Below are 21,514 nucleotides of genomic sequence, written 5' to 3' on the forward strand. Positions count from 1 at the left end.
CTAATGAAGGGACTGAATTTTAAGTAATTTGCTGAACATCAATTTTTGAGCCAAAAAAGTACAGGCTAATAACCCTTTACTTTTTTTTTTTTTTGCAAAACTTTGAACATTCTCAGATTTTCACCAAATTGATATTACATGTTAAGGAAGCCAATATGAGCACATGGGGTGCACTTACTTTTGCTTCACAGTCAAATCTGAAACTTAATTCATGGCCCAGGTGTGGCAGCTGGTATGTGAACTCAAAACCTTCTGAGTAAAAGTCCAACATCTCAACCACTGAGCTACTGTACCACTTCCAAGCTAACCTTCAATCTAATTCTACTTTTACACAAAATCTAAGTTACAAAACTAAGTGCACCCCTGTGTTAGTCGTGGTCTCCCCCACACAGGGTGTAAATGAAAAAAAATTTGCAGAACATCATTTTTCCAGCCAAAAGAACGTATGTTACAGTAGCTACTGTACAAACAGTTGTTCCATCACCAGCCTTTAGATTTAATCGTAACTCTTCAGATTAGTTGAACCCTAACTATAACCATATTGCAAGCTTAACTCTAAGTTTATCCCTAAATTTAACCTCGATTTTATCTCTGATAAAAATTATTTATGTAACACCAAATTTAACTTTAATTTAAACCTAAATGTAACCCCAAATTTAAAAACTAAGTGCACCCCTGTGTTAGTTTCGGCCTCCCAAACACCAGTTGTGAATTTGGAAAAAATCGCAGAATATTGAATTTTCCACCAAAAAAAAAACAAAAAAGGCTTAACCCCTTACTGTTTGTGTGCAAAAAATGGACGTTCTCAGATTTTCACCAAATTCACATTGTATGTTTATCAGGACAAGATTAATGCTAGGGGGGCACTTAGTTTTGTCTGATTACACTCCAGAGCTGAGATCTGAACATTAATGTTGAACATTGATTTTTCCACCCAGTGTTTGTGAGGAGGTTTAGGTTCAGACACTGACAGCGGAAGCACATGAACATGAACGGTTGAGACGATGCCGTAATGGAGTTATGTAGATAAAAACACTGGCTGTGTTTGCTATGGTGGCTTTGGGAGAGATTCTTGTAGATGAATGTAGATGTGCACACCAAGCACTTGACTTGTTCTAACTCCAACCTACTGACATAAATAAGAGCAGGGTTCCTCTCATGGTGGCCTTCTGTGATCCATAATCAGCTCTTTTGTTCTTGATGTCATTCAGAGAAAAAAATGTTCCTCACATCATGGTGGAAATCTTTAGGACTGATCTTGTTTAATGATATTATTGATTTTGGATATAAAGTTTTAATATTTAAGTAAACCATTCATTTGAATGCATGATGCAAATGGTACCTTTTGAAAATAAATAAGATATAGAATTAGATTTGCCTTTGCAAAATTTTATCTCCCTGAGCTTCTGGAGCAATAAGTGCTGAGTAAGGGATTTTGACTGGACCAAATAAAAAGTTTATACCAGCACTAATCCAGACTTTATCCACTGTATTTTCACTTAAAAATAATTTTCCACAACTGAAAGAAAGAACGAGAAAAAAAAGATGTTATTGAATTTCATCCTGGTCAGAAAAAAAAAACTCTGGATAAATAGCTCGAATTGTTCTGTAGTTAAATCACAAACCATGGCCGAAAGTCATAGATTTTCTTCCTAAACATTTAGTCATTTATATCTGCCAAGCATTGTTTTGCTGAGTTTATCAACTTACATAATATTTTCAATGTCCCAAACCAGAATTTTGTTATGAAACTACCAGCTGAAGCTGATGCTTTTGTTTTTTTTCCTGCTACAGCCGTTCTTCGAGAGTGTTGTTGGATCTCTCGGTTTCCATAAGTTGTGAGATGAATGTTTCCTTTTACTAACTGTAAAGTTAATCATTTTTTTCAATGGAATACCCCTCACATCTTTCTAGATTCTTTCTAGATTTCTTTCAAATGATACTAACACTTAAAAGCAGCTCAATTTTGATTTTGCATTAATTACCAAAAGGTTGTAGGGTTAAATCTGCCACAAACGCTTTTTAGATCAAGGACACTACTTTTATCATTGTTTCTTCAGGAATATTAGTGTCATATTTAGCATGTCTTCCCAAAACCACACGGGTGCAGGTGTGTTGTAATAGAAATCATTGGAAAGTATCATTACTACATTAAAACCAAACCTGACCAGCTGCAGATAATAAAATGTAGAGAAAATCCCCTGGTCCAAATAACAGAAGTGCTTTTCAGAAATCTGAGATTTGACTTGGAATTTGCATTGCAGAAACTTGAGACTAGGCCCAGATTTTGCTGCTCCAACTCTTGAGTCTGAACACAAACAACATGAATCTGGACAAGACCTTAGATTCAATTCTGACTCAAGCTGAGAGACTTGGTATTTTCAGATACTTGGAGTTGGAGCTCAATCTCTAGAAACTAGACTTGATTGTGAGACTCATTGGCTTCATCCTTGACCCAACCTTGAAGAACAGTACAGTACCAGTACAAGTACAGTATTTGATCCGAGACTAGAGTCAGACTTCCTGCTCAATTTAAATCTCGTAGCTTGAGACTTGACTTGGACATGCAAAATGTAGACTTACAAAATCTAGACAACACGTACATGTACTCTAATTCATCATTATAATTACATTCATTCAGTCACCAACATTTGCTTTTCTTTTTCCTCTCAACTGTAGGAAAGCTCACCTTATCCTAAGACGAGTGGATCGGATCAGCCTCCTCTGCCGCTCTCTTCTCCGGAGTGGTTACATCCAGAGCCGGACCGAGTCCATGCCGTATGTCATGTGCAGGAGTGAGGACATGCGATTGGCTAGCAGCACTTGGCACAGCTCTCTCCATGAGACACGGCTAACCTGTGTGGAGAAGATCCTGTCTGTCCAGCGCAATATATATGGGAAGTCCAAACTCCGGTGAAAGAGCCTGTTCAACTTTAAAACTCCTTCCTTCTCTGCTCTGATCTGATAAGTTTTCTAAACTTATACGAAAATGCAAGACTGTTCAAACTTTTCACCAAACGAAGGGACTTCTTTTGTCCCACTTTGACTTGTCTTTCAGCATGGAGGAGGGGGACTCCTTTACTTTTTACTTTTTTTTTTTGTTTTTGTTTTTTGTAAGGACCAGTCTGAAGAAGGCCTGAATGTATGGTACACACTTTATGGTGCTGCAACTTTCACACACCAGAAGGACGACGAAGCCGAGCGCCTTTCACATGTGTCTGTAACATATTTTGGAAGCAAGCGGAATGGAGAATGCGAAGGCTTGAATCATCTTGAATGCAATGCAACGTTTGAAAATTATTATCTCCAACAATAAAGGGGTCTTTGGTGTTTATATTATCCATCTATCCATCGTTTTCCTCTTTCAACCGGGAGCAACCTTGTGGCTTTATTTTATTTTTTTCACAGGCAGACTATTTCGATGCAAGGGACTCCCCCTTACCGCTAACTTAATGATTAGTTCAGGGCTGTGACACATCATTACAGTTTTTCTCGGTTGCTTTCTTCAGATCAGAAAAGAAATCCTCAAAACTGATTGTTCATGAAGTTTCACGTCGTAAAAGCAATTTGATCAAATTGAGAATGTTTTGGTCCATTAATTATGTATAATCGTCTGATGTTTCCTACATTAGTTTGTCATGTTGATCCAAATAAATGATTCTGGTTCTCGCCTGCATACCCCCCAAAACATCTCGACATCAGCTCGTAGTATTAGTCATTAAATGCAAAATCGTCATGTGTGAAGCTACATTTCTATTTATTTTATTTCTCGTAAATACAAGTCAAGTCAAGAAGCTTTTAATGTCATTTCTACCATATATCTGACGCAGTACACAGTGAAAATGAGACGACGTTCCTCCAGAACCCTGGTGCTACATTTAACAACATAAAGCTACATCAAGTGCATCAAGATGCAACCAAGTGCAGACAAAAAAACAGTGCAGACAGACAACACAAGACGATAATAGGGAACGTTTGTTCCTTATCATTGTATGTTTGTCCCTAAGGAGAAATGCGCCGAAGCAGCTGAGAAAAACTGTAAAATGATCTCTTTTTTGAGATTTTGACAGTAAGAATTTGACCAAAAAAATGCAGTTGTGTCTCATACCGAAGAAGTCGTAGTGTATTATAACAATCGTAGAGCTGATCATATGGGCTGAGTGACAGTAGTTGCAAACATGTACATAAATTGCCACACGTGCCGGAAATTTGAACCGTAAGCTGAGAGGCTAGCCTCGGCAACTTGTTTTGAGTTTTTATTTTTTTTAAATCCATTTCACGTAATATCAATTGTGATAGTAAATTATACTCTTGTACATAGAAATTGTAAATACAGTATGTACCAAGTCAATATGATTGTCTTTTTTTGGGAGGGGGGGGGGGGGGGAGTTCTAATAAATATGTATACTGAAACTCTATCTGACGCTTTATTGATTTTTTTTTTGTAGGTTTTTGAGCACCCACATAACCACAATGATTATTTAGCTTCGCTTTACGTGGCTCTGCAGCAGATCATTCACCGTCAATCCGGGAAGACAGATTGGATGGCTGCAAAGCAATTTTTTTACAAGGAAAATGAATAATTGTGCGCTCACTACAAACAACGTTTTAACCCACAGCCTGCTGCATTATATACGCAATTTCTGTGTAATATTATGGCCTGATAGTAATTTTTTAAAAGGACTGTACATATAACCTTAAGATGGGCTGACAGGCTTTTTTTTTTTTGGGTGGGCGGGGTGGTGTGTGTTTGTGTGTGTTTGTGGCGATTAAAATAAAATCCGACGTCTAAAATATGTTTTCTGTTATGCTTTTGTGGCATTTTCAGCTGTCAGATTCACTTCACCAAACTGGACCATGATTTCGGATTTATTGTGCAACCTTTCAGCATTAGAAACGAGAGAATTGAGCGATTTAACCACTTGTAAAAGAAGTGGACAGACCTGAAGGCCTGGTGTAAGGGATTTTACTGTATGCACTTCTAAAGCGAAGCCCTTTCATCCCTGTCAACTCGAAACACTCCTCCCATGTCATAAAGTTGCTGGTGTCAGGCCTCAGGCTTTCCTCCTGCCGAGCGACTGACTGAAATACAATACTACTCCAGTAAATCATCTGTACTTAAAGCTTTGCTAAATGTACTGACCATTCGGGACACTAAATCTGCTCCTGAATCTAGCAGGGATGCACTTTTCCAGGTCGGACAAACTCCACAGGGCAATGGGATTTTTTTGTGTGTGGGTGTAGGAAAGGCATTTTAGTGAGATGTTGTTCCTGTTTTACAAAGAGACACTTTAGCTCAGTTCACACTTATGTAATTGATGCTTAAGCAGAAACTGACAGGATTTTGCATCTGACAAAGAAACTCAAGTAGTTGTATAAATGCAGAAACCGCCATTTCTGTTTTTAACATTGTATATTAATACTTAATAATTAATATAATACATTAAAATTACAACATAACAAATATGGAATCAGGTAGTAAACAAAAAACATGTTAAATGACCCAAAATGTTTGAATAAGGTAATTACTTGGAATAGTTTTACAACAATCTTGAATGAGTTCTTGTTGGAGTTGAGTACTTGTTGGTTGCTTTTCCTTCACTCTCCAGTTCAACTCATTCTAAACTATTCCAACTGGATTAAGATGGAATAGTTTAGAATGAGTTGAACTGGAGAGTGAAGGAAAAGCAACCAACAAGTAGGGGAGGGGCAGGTCATGTGATGCAGCACTTCTTCACTCTCCTTCTTTAACAATATCTCTTACATAACCTAGAGGTGATTCTGAGGTCATTGTTCAGTTGGGACTATGTGCAAACCAGATGGGATGGCATTTCGCTGCAAAATGTTGTGATAGCCAAGCTGGTTAATTGTACCCTCAACTGTGACCACTAATCACTGACATTGTCATCAGGAAAGCTTTTCTACACCATCACTCCTCCATGCTTATAGTGGGAATCACACATTCAGAAACTGATCTAATTTTTATTTCTTGTGTTTCTTGGCCCAAACAAGTCTCTTCTGATTGTTGTTCTTCTGAAGTATTTGCCACACTTTGACTATGAAAGTCTGACTCATGCAAAATTAATCTTGACAAATGAACTCTGAAAAGCATTTTTGTAAATTACATTTTCCTGAGGCTGGTAATTCTAATAATCCTCTGCAGCAGAGGTAGCTCTTCTTCTATCATTTGAAGGTTTTGGTGAATGCACTTAGGGATACATTTCAATATCTTAAAAATTGTTCAGATTGACTAATCTTAATTTCTTAAAGTAATAATGGAATGTTTTTTTTTCCTTCAATTAATTTAGTGTTTCTTGCCATAATATGGATTTGTACAATGTTCTATTGACTCTGTACTCACCCTTTCCTCTGCACAAGACCACTGATGGTCTACAACACATTTAGAAGGCAAGAAATGTCACAAATGAACTCTTGAAAAGGCACACCTGTAAATTAAAAACCCTTCCAGGTGACTACCTCGTGAATCTGATGAGCAAATGCCATTAGATTGTCAAACTGTCAATGTGGCCAATTTGGACAATCTAAAATATAAAACATATTCAGGGTTAAGACTAGTTTTGTTATCTACATACTCCATATGTTTCTATTATAGCTTGGCTGTCTTTGTGCATAAAGCCAGCTCCATGAAGATATTGTTGGAGTGGAAGATCTCCTGCTATAGAGCTCTAAACCTCAATCCTACTGAACACCTTTGGGATGAAGGTGAACGCTGACTGCACACCAGGTCTCATCACCTGACCTGACTTTACTAACACCCTTGTTGCTGAATGAGGACAAATCTCCCACAAGCACACTCCAATATCTTGTGGAACATCTTCCCAGAAGAGTGGAGGTTATTATAATAACAAACAGAGATGCAGTAATCACTATTACTCTATTGGATGCGGTTAAAGATTCAACACTCAATAGCCAAGATTTTATAAAAACTTATATATTTTTTAAATTGTTAGTAACATTAACAATAGTAGCTGAAAAATCCAACACTGTTTTTTCCTTCAGTGTGGCTGTGTGTCGTAGTGAGATTCATTGTTTAAACAAACTTTCCTAAAATGCTAACTTACTGTATTTAGCAATACTTTCCGAAGCTTGTTGATGAATGTGGGATTAGAATGTAAGTGGGGTCGAGTTGCCCTGAACACAACTTGGACTGGTCAGAAGTGAATGTACACAATGTGAATGCCGGTCCATTATTACTGACACATACACATGATCTTATCTTCACTGGGTTTTTTCAAAAGATTTAAAGTTCTAAGCAGATGTCATTATTGTTTTATTCCTAGATGTAGTAACATAAAGATAAAAAGAAGATTCAAGTTGCAAGCAGGATTTTCAGTGGCCAAGAAGCCAAACTCGGCCAGACAGTTGCCTCATCAATCACAGAAAGCAAAGCCATTAATTTGGGCACAAGGATTGAAGAGTAATTTGTAGTTTCACTGATGATGTGTGTGTGTATATGTGTGTGTGTGTGTGTGTGTGTGTGTGTGTGTGTGTGTGTGTGTGTGTGTGTGTGTGTGTGTGTTGTGTGTGTGTGTGTGTGTGTGTGTGTGTGTGTTGTGTGTGTGTGTGTGTGTGTGTGTGTGTTTTCATCACAGACAGTGGTGGAAATTTTCTAACTGTAAAAGGAAAAGCCTGGATCCTCCCAAATGAGTTTGCCAAATTACTATGGTCTTCTACAGATGCTCTAGCCAGAAGAAAAAAAAGATGAAGAAGTTGAAAACAAGGAAGAAGATGGAGAAAAAGAAAAAAAGGAAGTAGATAAGAAGATGATGAAGGAAAAGATGAAGAAAAAAAAAAACTAAGAAGGAGATGAAGAAGCTGAAGCAGAGGACTAGGAAGAAGATGACCAAGAAGATGGAGAGGAAAACAAAAAAGAGGAAAAAAAAGAAGATGAAGATGGAGACAAAGAAGAAAAAAGTAAAGGAAGGAGATGAAGAAGGTGCTTAAGAATTGGATGAAGAAGATGATGAAGAAGAAGACATGACAATCCCTGTTTTTTTGGAGACTAAGAACCCTTAATTTTAGAATATATGGACAGACGGAAGGAGGTGCAATTGGACGGACAGATGGACAGATAGATTTAAACAGCTTTAAACAAATTTAGCTGTAATACTGTTTATATGAACTGGCTGGGTTTTGAACTCACGACTTTCGGATCCAAAGTCCAATGCCTCAACCACTAAGCTCCCACGTCCTCAAGCGCGTATTAGCACAGTAGGCTCTTGAAGGGTTCTTCAGTTGTGCCCCTAATAAACATTCCAAGTTTTATGTAGAACCTGAAACCAGGTTTTCCTACGATCAACATTTGTAGAAATATTGCACTTCTCACCAGGTTTGTGTTCAGCCAGGTATTTCCACATCTCAGGCGTTCACAAAGTGGAGAAAGACGCCTTCTTCGTAGTTAACCAGTGTTTTATTATGCACATTACATGACAGAGAAATAAACCATTTCATTCTTTTCATCCATTAACCAAAAAAACAAAACAAAACAAAAAACAGTACATCAGGAACTTTTCGGGCAATGATCCGGAGCACTTTCTACGCCTGATCTGGAGAAACAGGACAAGCTTGGAATAGTTTGGTTTGAAGAAGGTGAAGATGTGTGTTATGTGTGTTTTCAGATACACTGTTAGAGGATTCATGATGTACACGAGAGAGCAGAGCAGTGGGATTATACACAGAGTAATGAGCACAGGAACCCAATAACGTTAGAAATTTCGTTGTTTTTTTTTTATTATTCAACAGCGGGATGGTGTGTGTGTGTGTGTGTGTGTGTGTGTGTGTGTGTGTGTGTGTGTGAGTGTGTGTGTGTGTGTGTCTTGAGCAGAGGCTCACAGCGAAGACACACGAGCTTTTTTGTAAAAACGTATACACCTCAATACGTCACTAGTTACACTGTAGTCAGATACACCTGCCCAAAGTGAGGGAACTGTTGGAGTTGTCAGGACTTTCGCAAATTTTTCATGCAAAACGTCTCTAATAGAGTTTTTTTTTTTTTTTTTTTTTTTTTATCATCATCGAGCAGGTAAAATAAATAAATCCTTGAAAAAAAAAAAAGTTGGCTTTGAAGACCGAGGAGTCGCATCAGGAACTGCAGAGAAACTGTGACTCATGCAGGAAAGACGTCTGTCAGACTCCAGTGCGTAATTATGTGTGTGTGTGTGTGTGTGTGTGTGTGTGTGTGTGTGTGTGCGTGTGCGTACACGTTCTGACACCTGGACAAACATGGCAGCAGGCTAGAAGGAGCAGCGCTGCCATTCATCCCACCTGTGCTGCCCTCTCGGGCCTCTTACACCTGGTACAGCCAGTGTTTACTCGCTCTCACGCCGAGGTTTACAAGGATGCAGACCTTCGTTTTGGTTTACGATAGAGCTCCCGTGATATTTTTTTATGCATTCGAGCGCTTTACGCTTAAAGCAGCGGCAAAGCTTCGACTCCCTCATTGCAGCCATCACGGTTTCACGGTTCCATGTTCTCATTCGGCGCATGCTTCTCATCCCAAACGGCGTGTTTGTTTTCTCCCTAACTGACTTTACTAGCCGATATTCTGAACAGAATTTGAGATCTGCTGTACTGCAATGCAGTAACTGACTTTCGAAGTAAATACAAATACAATAAATGAAACGCAGCAAATTGTATATAAGCGTAAGTGACACAAAGCAAACAATAATGTCATCAATCTCTGAATTTTCTGGCTTTTTTCCCCCCAAAATGCAAATACGTATGCAGGGATCGGAATCGGTTCACGAGAAAATCCTAATAAACTCCCAATTATTGAGCGCACTCAGGAATCCCTTTAGGTTGTTGCAGATTTATTCGTACTGAGTAAATGATACACTGTGAGTGTTTTTATCGCATCGTGAGCATCCAAACCAGCAATATATGAGAAAACAGAGCCCTCCAAAACGAACACGTCCTTTTTTTCATCTTTTATAACGTTTATAAGACGAATGTAAAAATAACTTACATGAACATTAAAAAATATAACTTAAAAAAAACAAAACACTCTCAATAAATAGTTCTACTATTTACACCGTAACATATTGCCGAGAGACACAAATCACGAGGATACCGAGGAAAAAAAATCAAAAATCAAAAAGCAGCAAACACTACAGGCATGAGGTACAGACAGAGATCCTGTGGTGTGTACAGCAGAGTCGAGCATCCTGTCGGAAAACGTCAACATATATGGCTTTAATAAAGACTGCGTCCTTTTTTTTTTTTCAGGGGACAGAAGAAGAAGGAAGCAGAGTGTAAAGCAATAACAGTTTGGATTCTGGTCTTGGTTGTGGAAAAAAAAAAAAGGCAGGAAAGCAGAGGATGGAACGGTGGATGAGAACACGTGGAAGGACGAAAGCTTTGGCTCTTCCAGCTGTCAACCTGAAATCCTGTTCATGGAAAACTGGTGTTGTGTTACGGCTGATGAGTCTCGCTTTTGAAAAAAAAAGAAAAATGGTCCATACAGAGTACAATAACATATCGCTGTAATAATAACATAAATCCTCTTTCAGGAGAATAAAAAAAAAAAAAAAAAACTTTTTTATATAATATTTCTTGTCCACTCTTGGAATTTTATATATATATATAATTTTTTTCCCCAATAAACTGGCTTCAATGAGATTTCTTTTTTTTGGGTGTTTTTTTTTCTATGTAGTTCCTTCATTATATATATATATATATAAAAAAAAAAAAAAAAATCCTTCAATACTCCACAAAGTCTTTGTGCCAGCGGCTGATCAAAGCGTCAAACAAACCAACGAACAAATAAAAATGACATATACAACACATACGATACAATGATTTCTCTGTACGATGCAAATCCTTCTCTGAACAATACGTACGGATATTAAAGCCTGTTTTTCGCAGTTCCAGACGAGGCACGTGAAATCTAACGTACAACAAGTTTCATCCTGTTCCACCGCTAAAATCAGGTGAAACACAATAACCACAAAGAGAGGAATATCACAATACCATATTTGATACCATTATTGTTGTTGTTTGTTTTTTTGTTTTTTTTCGTATGTGTGTGTGTCTGTGTGTGTGTCTGTGTGTGTGTGTGTGTCTGTGTGTGTGTGTGTGTGTGTGTGTGTGTGTGTGTGTGTGTGTGTGTGTGTGTGTGTGTTTTTAAATTCAACATTTTACAATAGCAGCGTTTTTTTTACTCTAAAAGTTTGGAGTCTTTCCCTTTAATGGCTACTCAAAAGTGCAGTATCTGAGGTCATTAATACAAATACTGATTACCGATACATAGATTTTTTTCTGTAATTTTCTCTTTTTTTAAGAAATATAAATGAAGTAAATAGAAGTTTTTTTTTCCCCCAACTAATAGAAGCGCTATGAAAAAAACAAACAAACAATCATTGTCTCTATGTAGTATTTACAATGACATTCACCTCGAATGACTTCCTTGGTTTTGCTATGCCTAAGGGATCTGTGCCGCTTTCATCCATGCCTTTCCTGAAGTTTTTTGTTTAGAGCCATACGGTGCTTTGGGAAGCTGGATTTCAGATGCAGGGCGAGGAAACCGGAAACTGAATGAAAGGTTCGGACTGTAAAAATCAAACATTTTCTAATACTAATATGTAACTGTACTAAACGGAGTAGACAGGCATGCTAATTTGGCATACTGCTATGAAGCAGCAGCTGGAAAAGTGTCCAGATGTGGACATAAGAAACCTTAAAAATGAGAATAATTTTGCTATACCGTGGTGCGAGTATGGATCGAGCATCCAGCTGCAAAAAACTAATCATTGGTTCACTAGTTTGGACCTAAGTATAGAGATCTAGGATTATCACAAGTTTAAATCATGCGTCGATCCTGTGATGCCACAGCCGGGAATCCATCAAACACAAAACTTGGTGGGTGGAATGGAATGGAATGGAATGGTGCTACTTCCTCACACTCAGATCAATGCTAATAAGCATGAATAGGAGAGGGTGTGTAGCATTTTTTATTTTTTTATTTTTTTTATTTAGAGCCGTTCGACAACGTTATTCGACTTGTTTTTGAGTCCAACTGTGTACTATAAGAACTCTGTAATAAATATAATATAACTGGTGAAATGTTAATTCCTGGCTGTAGTGCATGGACCCCTGTTTGAGAATTGCTGGTGTAGGGAATTTGGCACATGTACGCGAATACACTGTGGACAAGATTTTGACAAAAAAACTAAATCAACGTTAATTTGGCAAATTCAAAGATTTCAGACTTTCCGACGCTGGTGATACGTCTGAACGTGCTAACCCTACATTCAGAAGTTAAATCTGCATTCTTGATGTCATACATCTTTTGGATGAGTCTGGCATCTTGAGGTAACTGTTGAGGCAGTCAGAACTCAAGCTGTGTAAAAAAAAAATGAAATTGGCCATGATGGCAATGTAGCAGCAGGAGTAGCAGCAAGATGGCGAGTTCACTTTCGTGTTGGTTTTGGGTCGAAAGGGTTGAAAATACATTGTTATCTTTAAAGACTTGCGATAGAATTTCAGCAATAGCTTTAGACATTGTTTCGGTTTAGGTTGCTGATTTTTTATTTGTCTTCCCCAAAAAAACTACCTGCAAACTTTTAGGTCCTTTGTACTGTACCTTGAATCAAGACTTAATTCTCAAGGAAACGCACTTGTTAATGCAGGATGCATTCCCAGCCCTGGTGTACACCCTGTATTCTAGGACATCATTAGTCCCCTTTTGCAATCTAGAATCAATTAAAGAAATTAAATAAATAAAAAATCTGCAAAAAAAATCTAAGCCCTTGGGGTTTCAAGACTGCAAATTTCTTCTAAAAGTTTCCTCTGATTTTGTGTTCCATCATCAACTTCGAACAAACTTCAGCAAAATAGCCGTGAACACTGAAAGCTGGCACAGATAGGCATGCAAACCGGAATCGATCCTCTTTTTTCTAGTTTGATGAGAGAAAAAAAAAACATTCCTTCTTTACTACACATGGGTTTATTCTCATACCCACACCTGTCTTCTTTTGCTTTATCCTTTTTTTCTTCTTCCCAATGAGTTGGAAATGGGTAGACCTTCCAAGACGTGACAGATGATAGCAGGGAGACACGTTGACATGGAAGAGTGAGACAGGACAGGAGAGGTACACTTGTGAAGCAGCATATCTGGAAGAATATCTTGCTTGAACCCAGTCTATAGCTGGGCTTTCCATGGCTGCACTCTTTTCTCTCAGCCCAGAGAGTACACGTGCTCGTCTTTCCTGTTTTCTGGTGCTTTCGGGTCCCGGCAGGCGCAATCGGTCTGCGGATCGCACGATGATGGAAAGAAGATCACCTAGAGGGGGAGAAAGATCAGAACATTTCAGCAAGCTGTGGATGAATGGAATGTACAATGTGCACAATCCACCCATGTCCTATCAATCAATGGTAATGATCTGACACTGACCATGGATGAATGGAAGCCTGGGCAAATAACTGTACCATAACACAACTTATCCACGGTATCACTATTTCCACTACCAAGCAAGCCAAGATCTACCTGAGTACCTATCCCAGCCAAACTGGGCATGTGGGTGCTAAAAATTTCATTTCTCCATAGAGAACACCTCAATTCTTTAATGCAAACCATCCATATCATCATTAGGACATTTGGATATGTAATCAAAACAAACCAGCTGTGGTTTCATTGAAAATTTTGCTTTAATTCGAGGATTTTTTTATTATTGTGGCAGGCGCTTTTATCCAGAAAGGGTTACAGTTATCTCATTTATACAACTGAGCCAATGAGGGTGAAGGGTCTTAAACAAGGGCATGGGTTTCAAGTACATGTACGGCATTTGGAAGACACCCTTATCCAGAGCAACTTACATTTATATCATTTATAAAACTGAGCAGCGATGGGGTTGAAGGGCTTTTGTTTAGGGGCGCAAGAGTGGCAGTTGGTATGGCTAGGATTTACACTCACAACCTTCAGATCCAACATCCAAAGCCTTAAATACTGAGCTACTGCTGAAACATAACCCTAACCCTCCTTTGATCGGAACTCGTGACTTTTTTTTGTTAAGAAGCCCAGCATCTTAATAGTTTTAAGTGATTCTATTAGGTGGTAAATAATTTTAAGTACCCCTACTGGATAGGGAACGAAGAAAAGTGTTGAACAAACTGGCTATAATTAGGTTTTGACCAAGTTTTGATTCTTTACTATCTATCTACCTAACTTTAGAACTTTAGTACACTAAAACTTGTGAACTAATTTGCAGCTTAATTTGCTCAACATTTATCCGTTATCTATCGGATCTCTGATCTATGGACTGCGGTGGGTACCACACGATGAGCGTCTGAATGCCTTTCGGCCATACCCGGTGGCACTTGATGCCATGCTTTAATGTTGGCAGTGCGTCACTGACACCAGCTGCTGCTTCCCAGAGGGAAATGTCTTGGCTTCTTTTTGACCTCATCACTTAAAACAAGGACCACATGTGCAACCCAAGACTTATACATTCGTAACCCAGTTGTGGCTGCTGGCCTGTGAGTACATAAACAGCCTGTGGAGAGGATTCATCTTATTTCCACCTTTGAAGCAAAGGAACATCCTATTGTAAAGTTCTTTGTAGAAGTGTGTTCTTGCTCAGGGTATCCAAAATGTCAGAATCCATATGAACATCCGATTTCACATTTAGTCCCCATTTGCTGATATAATAACCTCCTAGATGTTCCACTAGATAGTAAAAGGAGATTGTCTAGATTTGTGCTCATTCAGCCTCAAGGGTGTATGTAAAATGTAGGTACTGATGTTGGACGAATAGACCTGGGGTGCAGCCAGCGTTCCAATTCATCCCAAAGGTGTTCAATAGGGACAAGGTTGGAGTTCTATAGCAGGCCACTTAAGATCTTCCCTTCCAACCCATATAAACCATTTTCATTGAACTCACATTGTGTACAGTCGCATTGTAATTTTAGAACAGGTCTTCTATTTTAGGCAAAGTGATGCTACCGGATCCAAAAAATATCCTAATCAATTTTGTAGTAATATTTTGAAGAATAACCAAATACGGCTTTTGTTAATACAGTGTAGTTATATCACCTCTAGATAATTGCAAGAAAAGCTTCAACAAGAGCAGCTTTCAAAAACAGGCGAGATATGGACAGGGGTTCAGAAAGGGAGAGTTAGTCCATGAGGAATGGTGTTGTCACTACCCAAGAGAGGAGAACCATGTTCGGGAGGAGGTGGCTTCCCAGAAGTAACTTGCGAAAGCTTTACGAGCAAAAGCTGCACACATATCAAAGCCAGCTGCCAATCATCCGAGTGGCATTTCCTCCGCTTAAGTATCTTCTTGTTCTTTTACATAACCCCATGCTGTTTATTTTCAATCAAAAAAACTCACTTCTTCAGGTCTCTTTTGCATTATTGTTGTTAATAGAAAGATTATTAATAATAATAATAATAATAATAATAATAATAATAATAATAATAATAATAATAATAATAAAAATAAAAAAAAATCTTGATGGATTTCAAAAAAACCTTAAGCAATTCCATATTGTTTTTCCCCCAGGACTTGGTTAGTTCCCTCAAACCCTGCCTTCTTGATGTCTCCTTTACACTGTGATTGTGGGTGGCAAATTTGACATGGTTTATCTGACCTTGACCTCAGGGTGGAATGCCAGCTGCCACATCTGGCCCTGAGCAGGAACATGCAAAGGGGTCCTGGGAATGCCTTATGGAATTCCATATTTTTTTAAACTTTCAAACAAATTAACATCAAGTGCAAGTCTCCTTCATGTAGAAAGCATAAGACCTCTTTACAAGAGAACTGAGATTCATTGCATTCCATTCGAAACTTAAGGAGACTTTCGGGGAGCATTTGTTCAATCCTGTGATAAATGTTGTACTTTTTGAATAACTTTATTGTGGCCAAATTTGAGTTGTACCCTCACAATGATATATATACTTTATATAAATATCAAAGTTTAGGAGCAAGGAGTTACTTCTACCAGTGCAGATGTACCCAATTTGCTTGTCTTGTAGCAGTCATCTAACAGTCATATATGTGTTTATAGTTTCCCAGAAGTCATCCATAGTTAAAATGAATAAGGTCATGTCTAGCTAGGTTTCAGGTTCATTTGCCAAGGTTCCTTTTAAAGTGCTACCCAAGGGCAAGTGCAGAATGGTCCAAAGATACATATCAAAGTTTTACATAAAAATGGAAACAGCCTCCCAGCTCCAAGGTCTCCGGTTTGACCCCGAGCTCAGGTTACTGTCTGTATGTTCTCCTTGTATCTCAGTGGGTTTCTTTCAGTTTGATCCAAGGTTTATTCCCATGTTGCTCTTATTATGCACCTATAGTAGAATCACTTCTGGATCTAGAGCTAATTTACGATGAATAAATAAACAAGCAAGAAAAACAGCAAGAATACATTTCAAATCTTGCAAAAAAATATGCATTTGTCAGTACGTTTCACTTTTTGCATTGACTGTATGTAAAAAAAACGCAAAGAAACTGCACACTGGTGTAGCCCATGTTGGTGTTGTTATTTTCTCACAGATTTAACCATTATTTCAGGATCAGGATGTTCTGTAATGTTGCATAACAGCTGCAGAACAAAAAAATAAAGAAGAATTGCCTCAAGCTCAGCTCTCACACCAGATTTGCCAGGGCGCAAAAATGTACAAACAAAGTTCGGGTGCATGAAAAGCAGCTCATGCGGTACCTCCCACTTCCATAAAGGAATTCCTTCTACGGGGATATTAAAGGGGTGGAAGGCAAATAGAAGAAAAAGGGAAGGGGTGAAGGGGTTGGACTGGGGCAGCCCTGTTCTTTGCTACAACCAGCAACATTCATTCATCCATCCGTCCATCCGTCCATTCGTCCATCCGTTCAGTCGGCGAGCGTCCCGCCAACAGCTTGCAGTCATTAGTGCTGGATCCTGCGGTGACCTTACGTGCCGCCAGCCTCGCACATTCAAAGTCCCGGAGAGAACTAATGCACATCCAGTCACCCATAATTCCTTAATACTCAAATCTCCAGCCAAAGATGGAAGGAAAAAGGGGAGGAGGAGGTGTAGAGGAGTGTGCCAGAAAGAGATAAGGAAGGAAAACAAACATGCAGGCAGCGGGAAGTGCTTTTGCTTCCCTCGCTCTGGGGTTATCGCGCTAGAAGGGACCGAAGCTGCAAAGGGGTTCACCCTGAAGAGGAGGGAGCGAGGGTACTCCGATTTTATCGCACAAGTTGTTGGCAGAGGCCTGCTTATCGTGTGCTGTGTCACAACCGCTGGATCTTGGCGGATCTAAGAACTGCCCGGCTTAGTCACTCTGAGCACAGCAAGACTATCGACATGAGCGCGTATATTTGCTTTGTTTATTTGCTATGTTTCACCGTGCATGACCAAATTTGACGAATGATTCCAGAAATACTCCTGCATTCAGATTCAGTGTTACAAAGCAGTGTGTATACGCTCAAACCCGTCGCTAAGATTAAGACAAATCGTCTGAAAGCTGAAAACAACAACATAAAAATCGTTTTCGAGATAAAGGTAGTCTCCAAATTATGATGGAGATGCGATCCGGCAACCCCGTCGTAACTTGAAATATCGCAAGTCCAGACATGGCCTAGCTAACCCAGGAGTCTTAAAGAATATTGATCAGTAGGGAGTAGTATACTGTAGTTTATTAATAATTGAACAGTAAATAATTTAGCAAAACAGAGAAACTAATCAAGAGAATCAGGAGAAATACAAGAGCTGAAACTGGGCTTTGAAACACCAAAAACATGATGAGCTCTAACACCAAAACAACTGCGACTGCTGGCGGCAGTAAGGCATTTCACACGCCGGTGGATAAGTACATCCTGGCAGTGTCCCAACATTTCGTACCATGGTACCACATATATACGCCACTACGTTTGTTGGCCGCAAGAAAAGTAACATATTTTTACAATTTTGTCGCTTTGTAAAATACGTTAAATTAAAAAAAATTGAGGAATTAACAGTAACTTAGTGACTCCGGGACTACCTGTATTCTCAATTTCAGTTTTATATAACTTATAAATTTTTTTATTTGTCCTATTTGTTCAAATCTTCATGATCATCCAAGGAAACGCTTTTGAGAACCATACATGCCCTTCCATACAAGCTATGGGCTTGCTGGAAGCTAGATGCTCGTAAGTCTTTGTATCTATCATTCTTTTTCCTGGACACTACTCCCAATTTCCAAATATTGTTGACAGCAAATTATTCTTTGGGATCTTGAATGAAGATAAAGCTATACACTTTTTTGAAAGAGCTTTGCCATTCCAGTAATGGAATACATCACTTTCCTAGACTGACCAAGCACTTTGATCTCCATGTTTGGATATCCCACTAAGATACTGTCCGGCTTATTTAGATTTGTTGGTGGTATGCATATCTTGAATGGTTCTGACAGTCAAAGACCAGTCTATCACTCGGACTTCCTGTTTGCAAAGGAAATATGTTAACATAAAGAATTAAATCGTGGTCAAAAATCCATTTAATGATGACTTTTTGTCACGGGACATGTTATTCTTTTCAGTTCAAAGTCCCTCCTAGACGTGACGGCAATAAAAAATGACAGCCAAGCCTAGCCGCAACCATCATGCACTCAATTAGTTATTTATGAGTACTATAATAGACCTTCATAGTCACACAGACAACAGTCTTCATGACATTTGTTTCTTTTAAGTTAATGGTTATAATCAAAGACATATGGAAACGGTTCAAAGATTCAGCTTCCCGATGAGCATCAGGGTCACAAAGACAACATTTGTCAGCAGCATTTAATACTTATTTGTTCTGCTGGTCGTGATGCAAACATCTGCTTCCCAGTCAAATGGAGACCAAGGTAGCCTGCCCACTGCTGTTTCGAATAAACTACACTTTGCAAGGCATAACAAATAGTCATATAGTATCTCAGCCGCCTATATCAACAAAACACTAGCGAGGCGAGGTTAAGTGCAATTCAAAGTCAGACCGCTCCTTATCTTTGCGCTAATGCGTGCCCGTCGCCGCTCTGAAGGGAAACGTGTTTATAGGCTTTCCTGGCTAATGTATGATATGATAATATGATGAATAAACTGACGATGCAGACGAAATAAAAACCAGTTGGACTTTGACTTTGCAGTAGCCAAGAACAGTAATTGCTTCAATTAAGGCAATCCCTCATGCTTCTTTCCTTCATCTGCTCATGCTGACGTTCCTCTCTGGCAATCCATCAATCAAACTATGATTTGTTCTTTTTCGGAGCAGCTTTCTGTATCCTTTTCCCAAATCCTTCGTTCTGTTTTTTGCAATCTACCTGAAATATTTGCTTAAAGCACTGCCAGATAAAAATGCCTGACGTCTGAACTGGGTTTGGATCGGGAAGGTAGGTGATCCGCTTATCATTGTGGCATAGGAGAGAGATTTCTTGAGGATTAGATTGCAAGATGGCAGTTCTGAGGTCTAAGGATCATGTTTTTCTAATGCCAGAAAACAGTGTTAGGGCCTGTTTTCCACAATAACAGGTAAACTCCTTACTAGGCACTGGACTTTGAGAACCGTAAAAAATATTTTGTCTGTAAGGGCCATTTAAGGTATAGAAATAAGCTACAAAAGCAAAGATATAGGCTGCACAAACTTGTCATGGGTTGACAATATTCTGGCAATTGTCGGTTTTTAAACTGATCTGACCAAGTTTTTGCTTGCAGTACAAAAAGATATGCATCTATTTAAACTCTGATACCATGCTCATCTTGGACTAAGAACTCTGTGATGCACTTGAGAGAAAAGTGTACCAGAAGCTTGGCTAATAGTCGCAGAGCAATTAAACCTTCCGTCAACACTGGTGAGCTCGTCTGGCACTCATTCAACTCTTGCTGAGATCTCTGTCTGCTCAATGACGTCGGCAGGACATAGCGAACCCTCCAAAACGCGTCCTCTAATAGAGTCAGGCTTAATGAATCATCGCTGCCTGTGTCCTCACAGTTGCACCATTGCCAAAAGTTCAAACCGCTCCTGAGTTAAGAAAAATGGCAAGAAACCAGTAGATGGATAAGACTGAAGACGGAAAGGTTACTGCCTAAAGAAGCGAGTGTCTCAGCGTTGACCGTAAAACCTCTGCAGTGTTTACAGAGCTGCTAATGAGAGGACAAGCTCAAGGAAGGCCATGTACCCCTCAACGTCAAGGGGGGCTCGCGGAGGAGAGGAAAGGGAGATAAGAAGAAAAGTAGGACGGACACCTCAGCAACACCTTGCAAATAAATCTTCCACACCCTTAAACGCACAGATGGAAATGCTAGGTCATCAGACGAGATCGGTTTAAATTGCCTCGAGCAAAAACAGGAGTACTTTGAAGTTACCCCTTTTAATGGGTTGCCCATTTATGGGTCATTTGGCTCTAAAACCAAATCTGGTCATGATCTTAGAAATCCGAAAAAATCGATGTCAGAACTCCAGAGTCTCCATCTGGAACCGGGGTGCAGCTTCAGGAGAATGTCCACACTCCCTGCAGGTTTTAAAGGCCATCAGACACAGCAGGGTTTGCAGAAAAGACTTCCTTGTGCATCGGTCTGCTCTGGAAAAGCCTGCCATCCTGCTGGAGGGCTTGGGTAATTGCCCAACAAACAGCAGCTTTCTGGAGTAGGCACAAGCTACAATGGCCAAAATGACAACATCATGGAAAAGCGAGGGTCTGTGGGTTCATCATGCATTTAAGAGCATATTTATTTGCTCTATTCCCCTCCAATGATGGCCCTTTTCTTTCTTCTTGAGGCATTTGTCTGAAGTCGACCAGAATTGTTCGAAGAACGAACACACCTGACTGGATTATGTCATATTATTAGACAGTTGGATTACCGCTAAGGGTTTGCAACCCTTACGAGAACTAAACACATCTGCGTTGGTGCTTTTAAAGGTTTTCAGTGAATCATATACTGGCATATTGGCAGCATACGTGCTACATATTGGCAGGGCCTAGAATAATAATGGATCACTACTTTAGCGAGGGAAACTCTTCCAATGTAAACTTTATATAATCGCCGAAGTCAATTCGAATCATATTCCTGTCACTGTAAACAGATGAGGCTGTCTGCTATGCAGGATTAAAGTCTAGTTATACTCAGTGAGTAGTCGCTGTTCTTTTTCCACTCACAACAGGTTTTAATGTGTGTCCACACCTACTGGCCCTTTAAACAGGGAAACCGAAAGACACTTTAACCCTCGCTTGGTTTAGAATTCGGATTGACAGTCAATAAATCCTGTATGCTTATGTGTGCTGCACACATATATGATTTCATAATATCACATTACACAAGTAAGGAATAAAACATGCTGTGGCATGCTTTTATAAGCAAATAATCAATAAAATGATGAAGTGGTGTGATGGAACATGACGCCAAGAAGTTGGTAAGCGGAAAACTGATTATTTTTCAATAATAGCACATCAAAAAGGGTTTTCCAATGCAACATTTTATTTTTTTACTTATAAGTGACAATTTATATTTATTTATTTTATTTAATGTTATAGAACCTCCATAAAATTCCTTATTTTAAACCA

The 21,514-nt window shown here is 39.1% G+C and overlaps 3 protein-coding genes across 4 annotated transcripts in view; 1 reads left to right on the forward strand and 2 right to left on the reverse strand.

Annotated features, from left to right (window-relative positions):
* astn2 (astrotactin 2) overlaps window positions 1-4,418 on the forward strand; it is a 360,332-nt gene extending 355,914 nt beyond the window's left edge. Inside the window, exon 23 of the mRNA XM_083531246.1 lies at window positions 2,680-4,418. Coding sequence (XP_083387372.1) covers window positions 2,680-2,917 — 238 coding nt within the window. The 3' untranslated portion in view covers window positions 2,918-4,418. The remainder of the gene's footprint in view (window positions 1-2,679) is intronic.
* The window catches only part of trim32 (tripartite motif containing 32), a 161,377-nt gene that overhangs the window by 63,846 nt on the left and 76,017 nt on the right, over window positions 1-21,514 (reverse strand). The window lies entirely within an intron of this gene.
* The window catches only part of pappaa (pregnancy-associated plasma protein A, pappalysin 1a), a 93,654-nt gene continuing 83,229 nt past the window's right edge, over window positions 11,090-21,514 (reverse strand). For both annotated transcript variants that reach the window (XM_083531245.1, XM_083531244.1), the window contains exon 23: window positions 11,090-13,300. In XM_083531245.1, coding sequence (XP_083387371.1) covers window positions 13,196-13,300 — 105 coding nt within the window. In that variant the 3' untranslated portion in view covers window positions 11,090-13,195. The remainder of the gene's footprint in view (window positions 13,301-21,514) is intronic.

Source organism: Silurus aristotelis (assembly GCF_946808225.1).
Source record: "Silurus aristotelis genome assembly, chromosome: 26".
Taxonomy (NCBI): Eukaryota; Metazoa; Chordata; class Actinopteri; order Siluriformes; family Siluridae; genus Silurus; species Silurus aristotelis.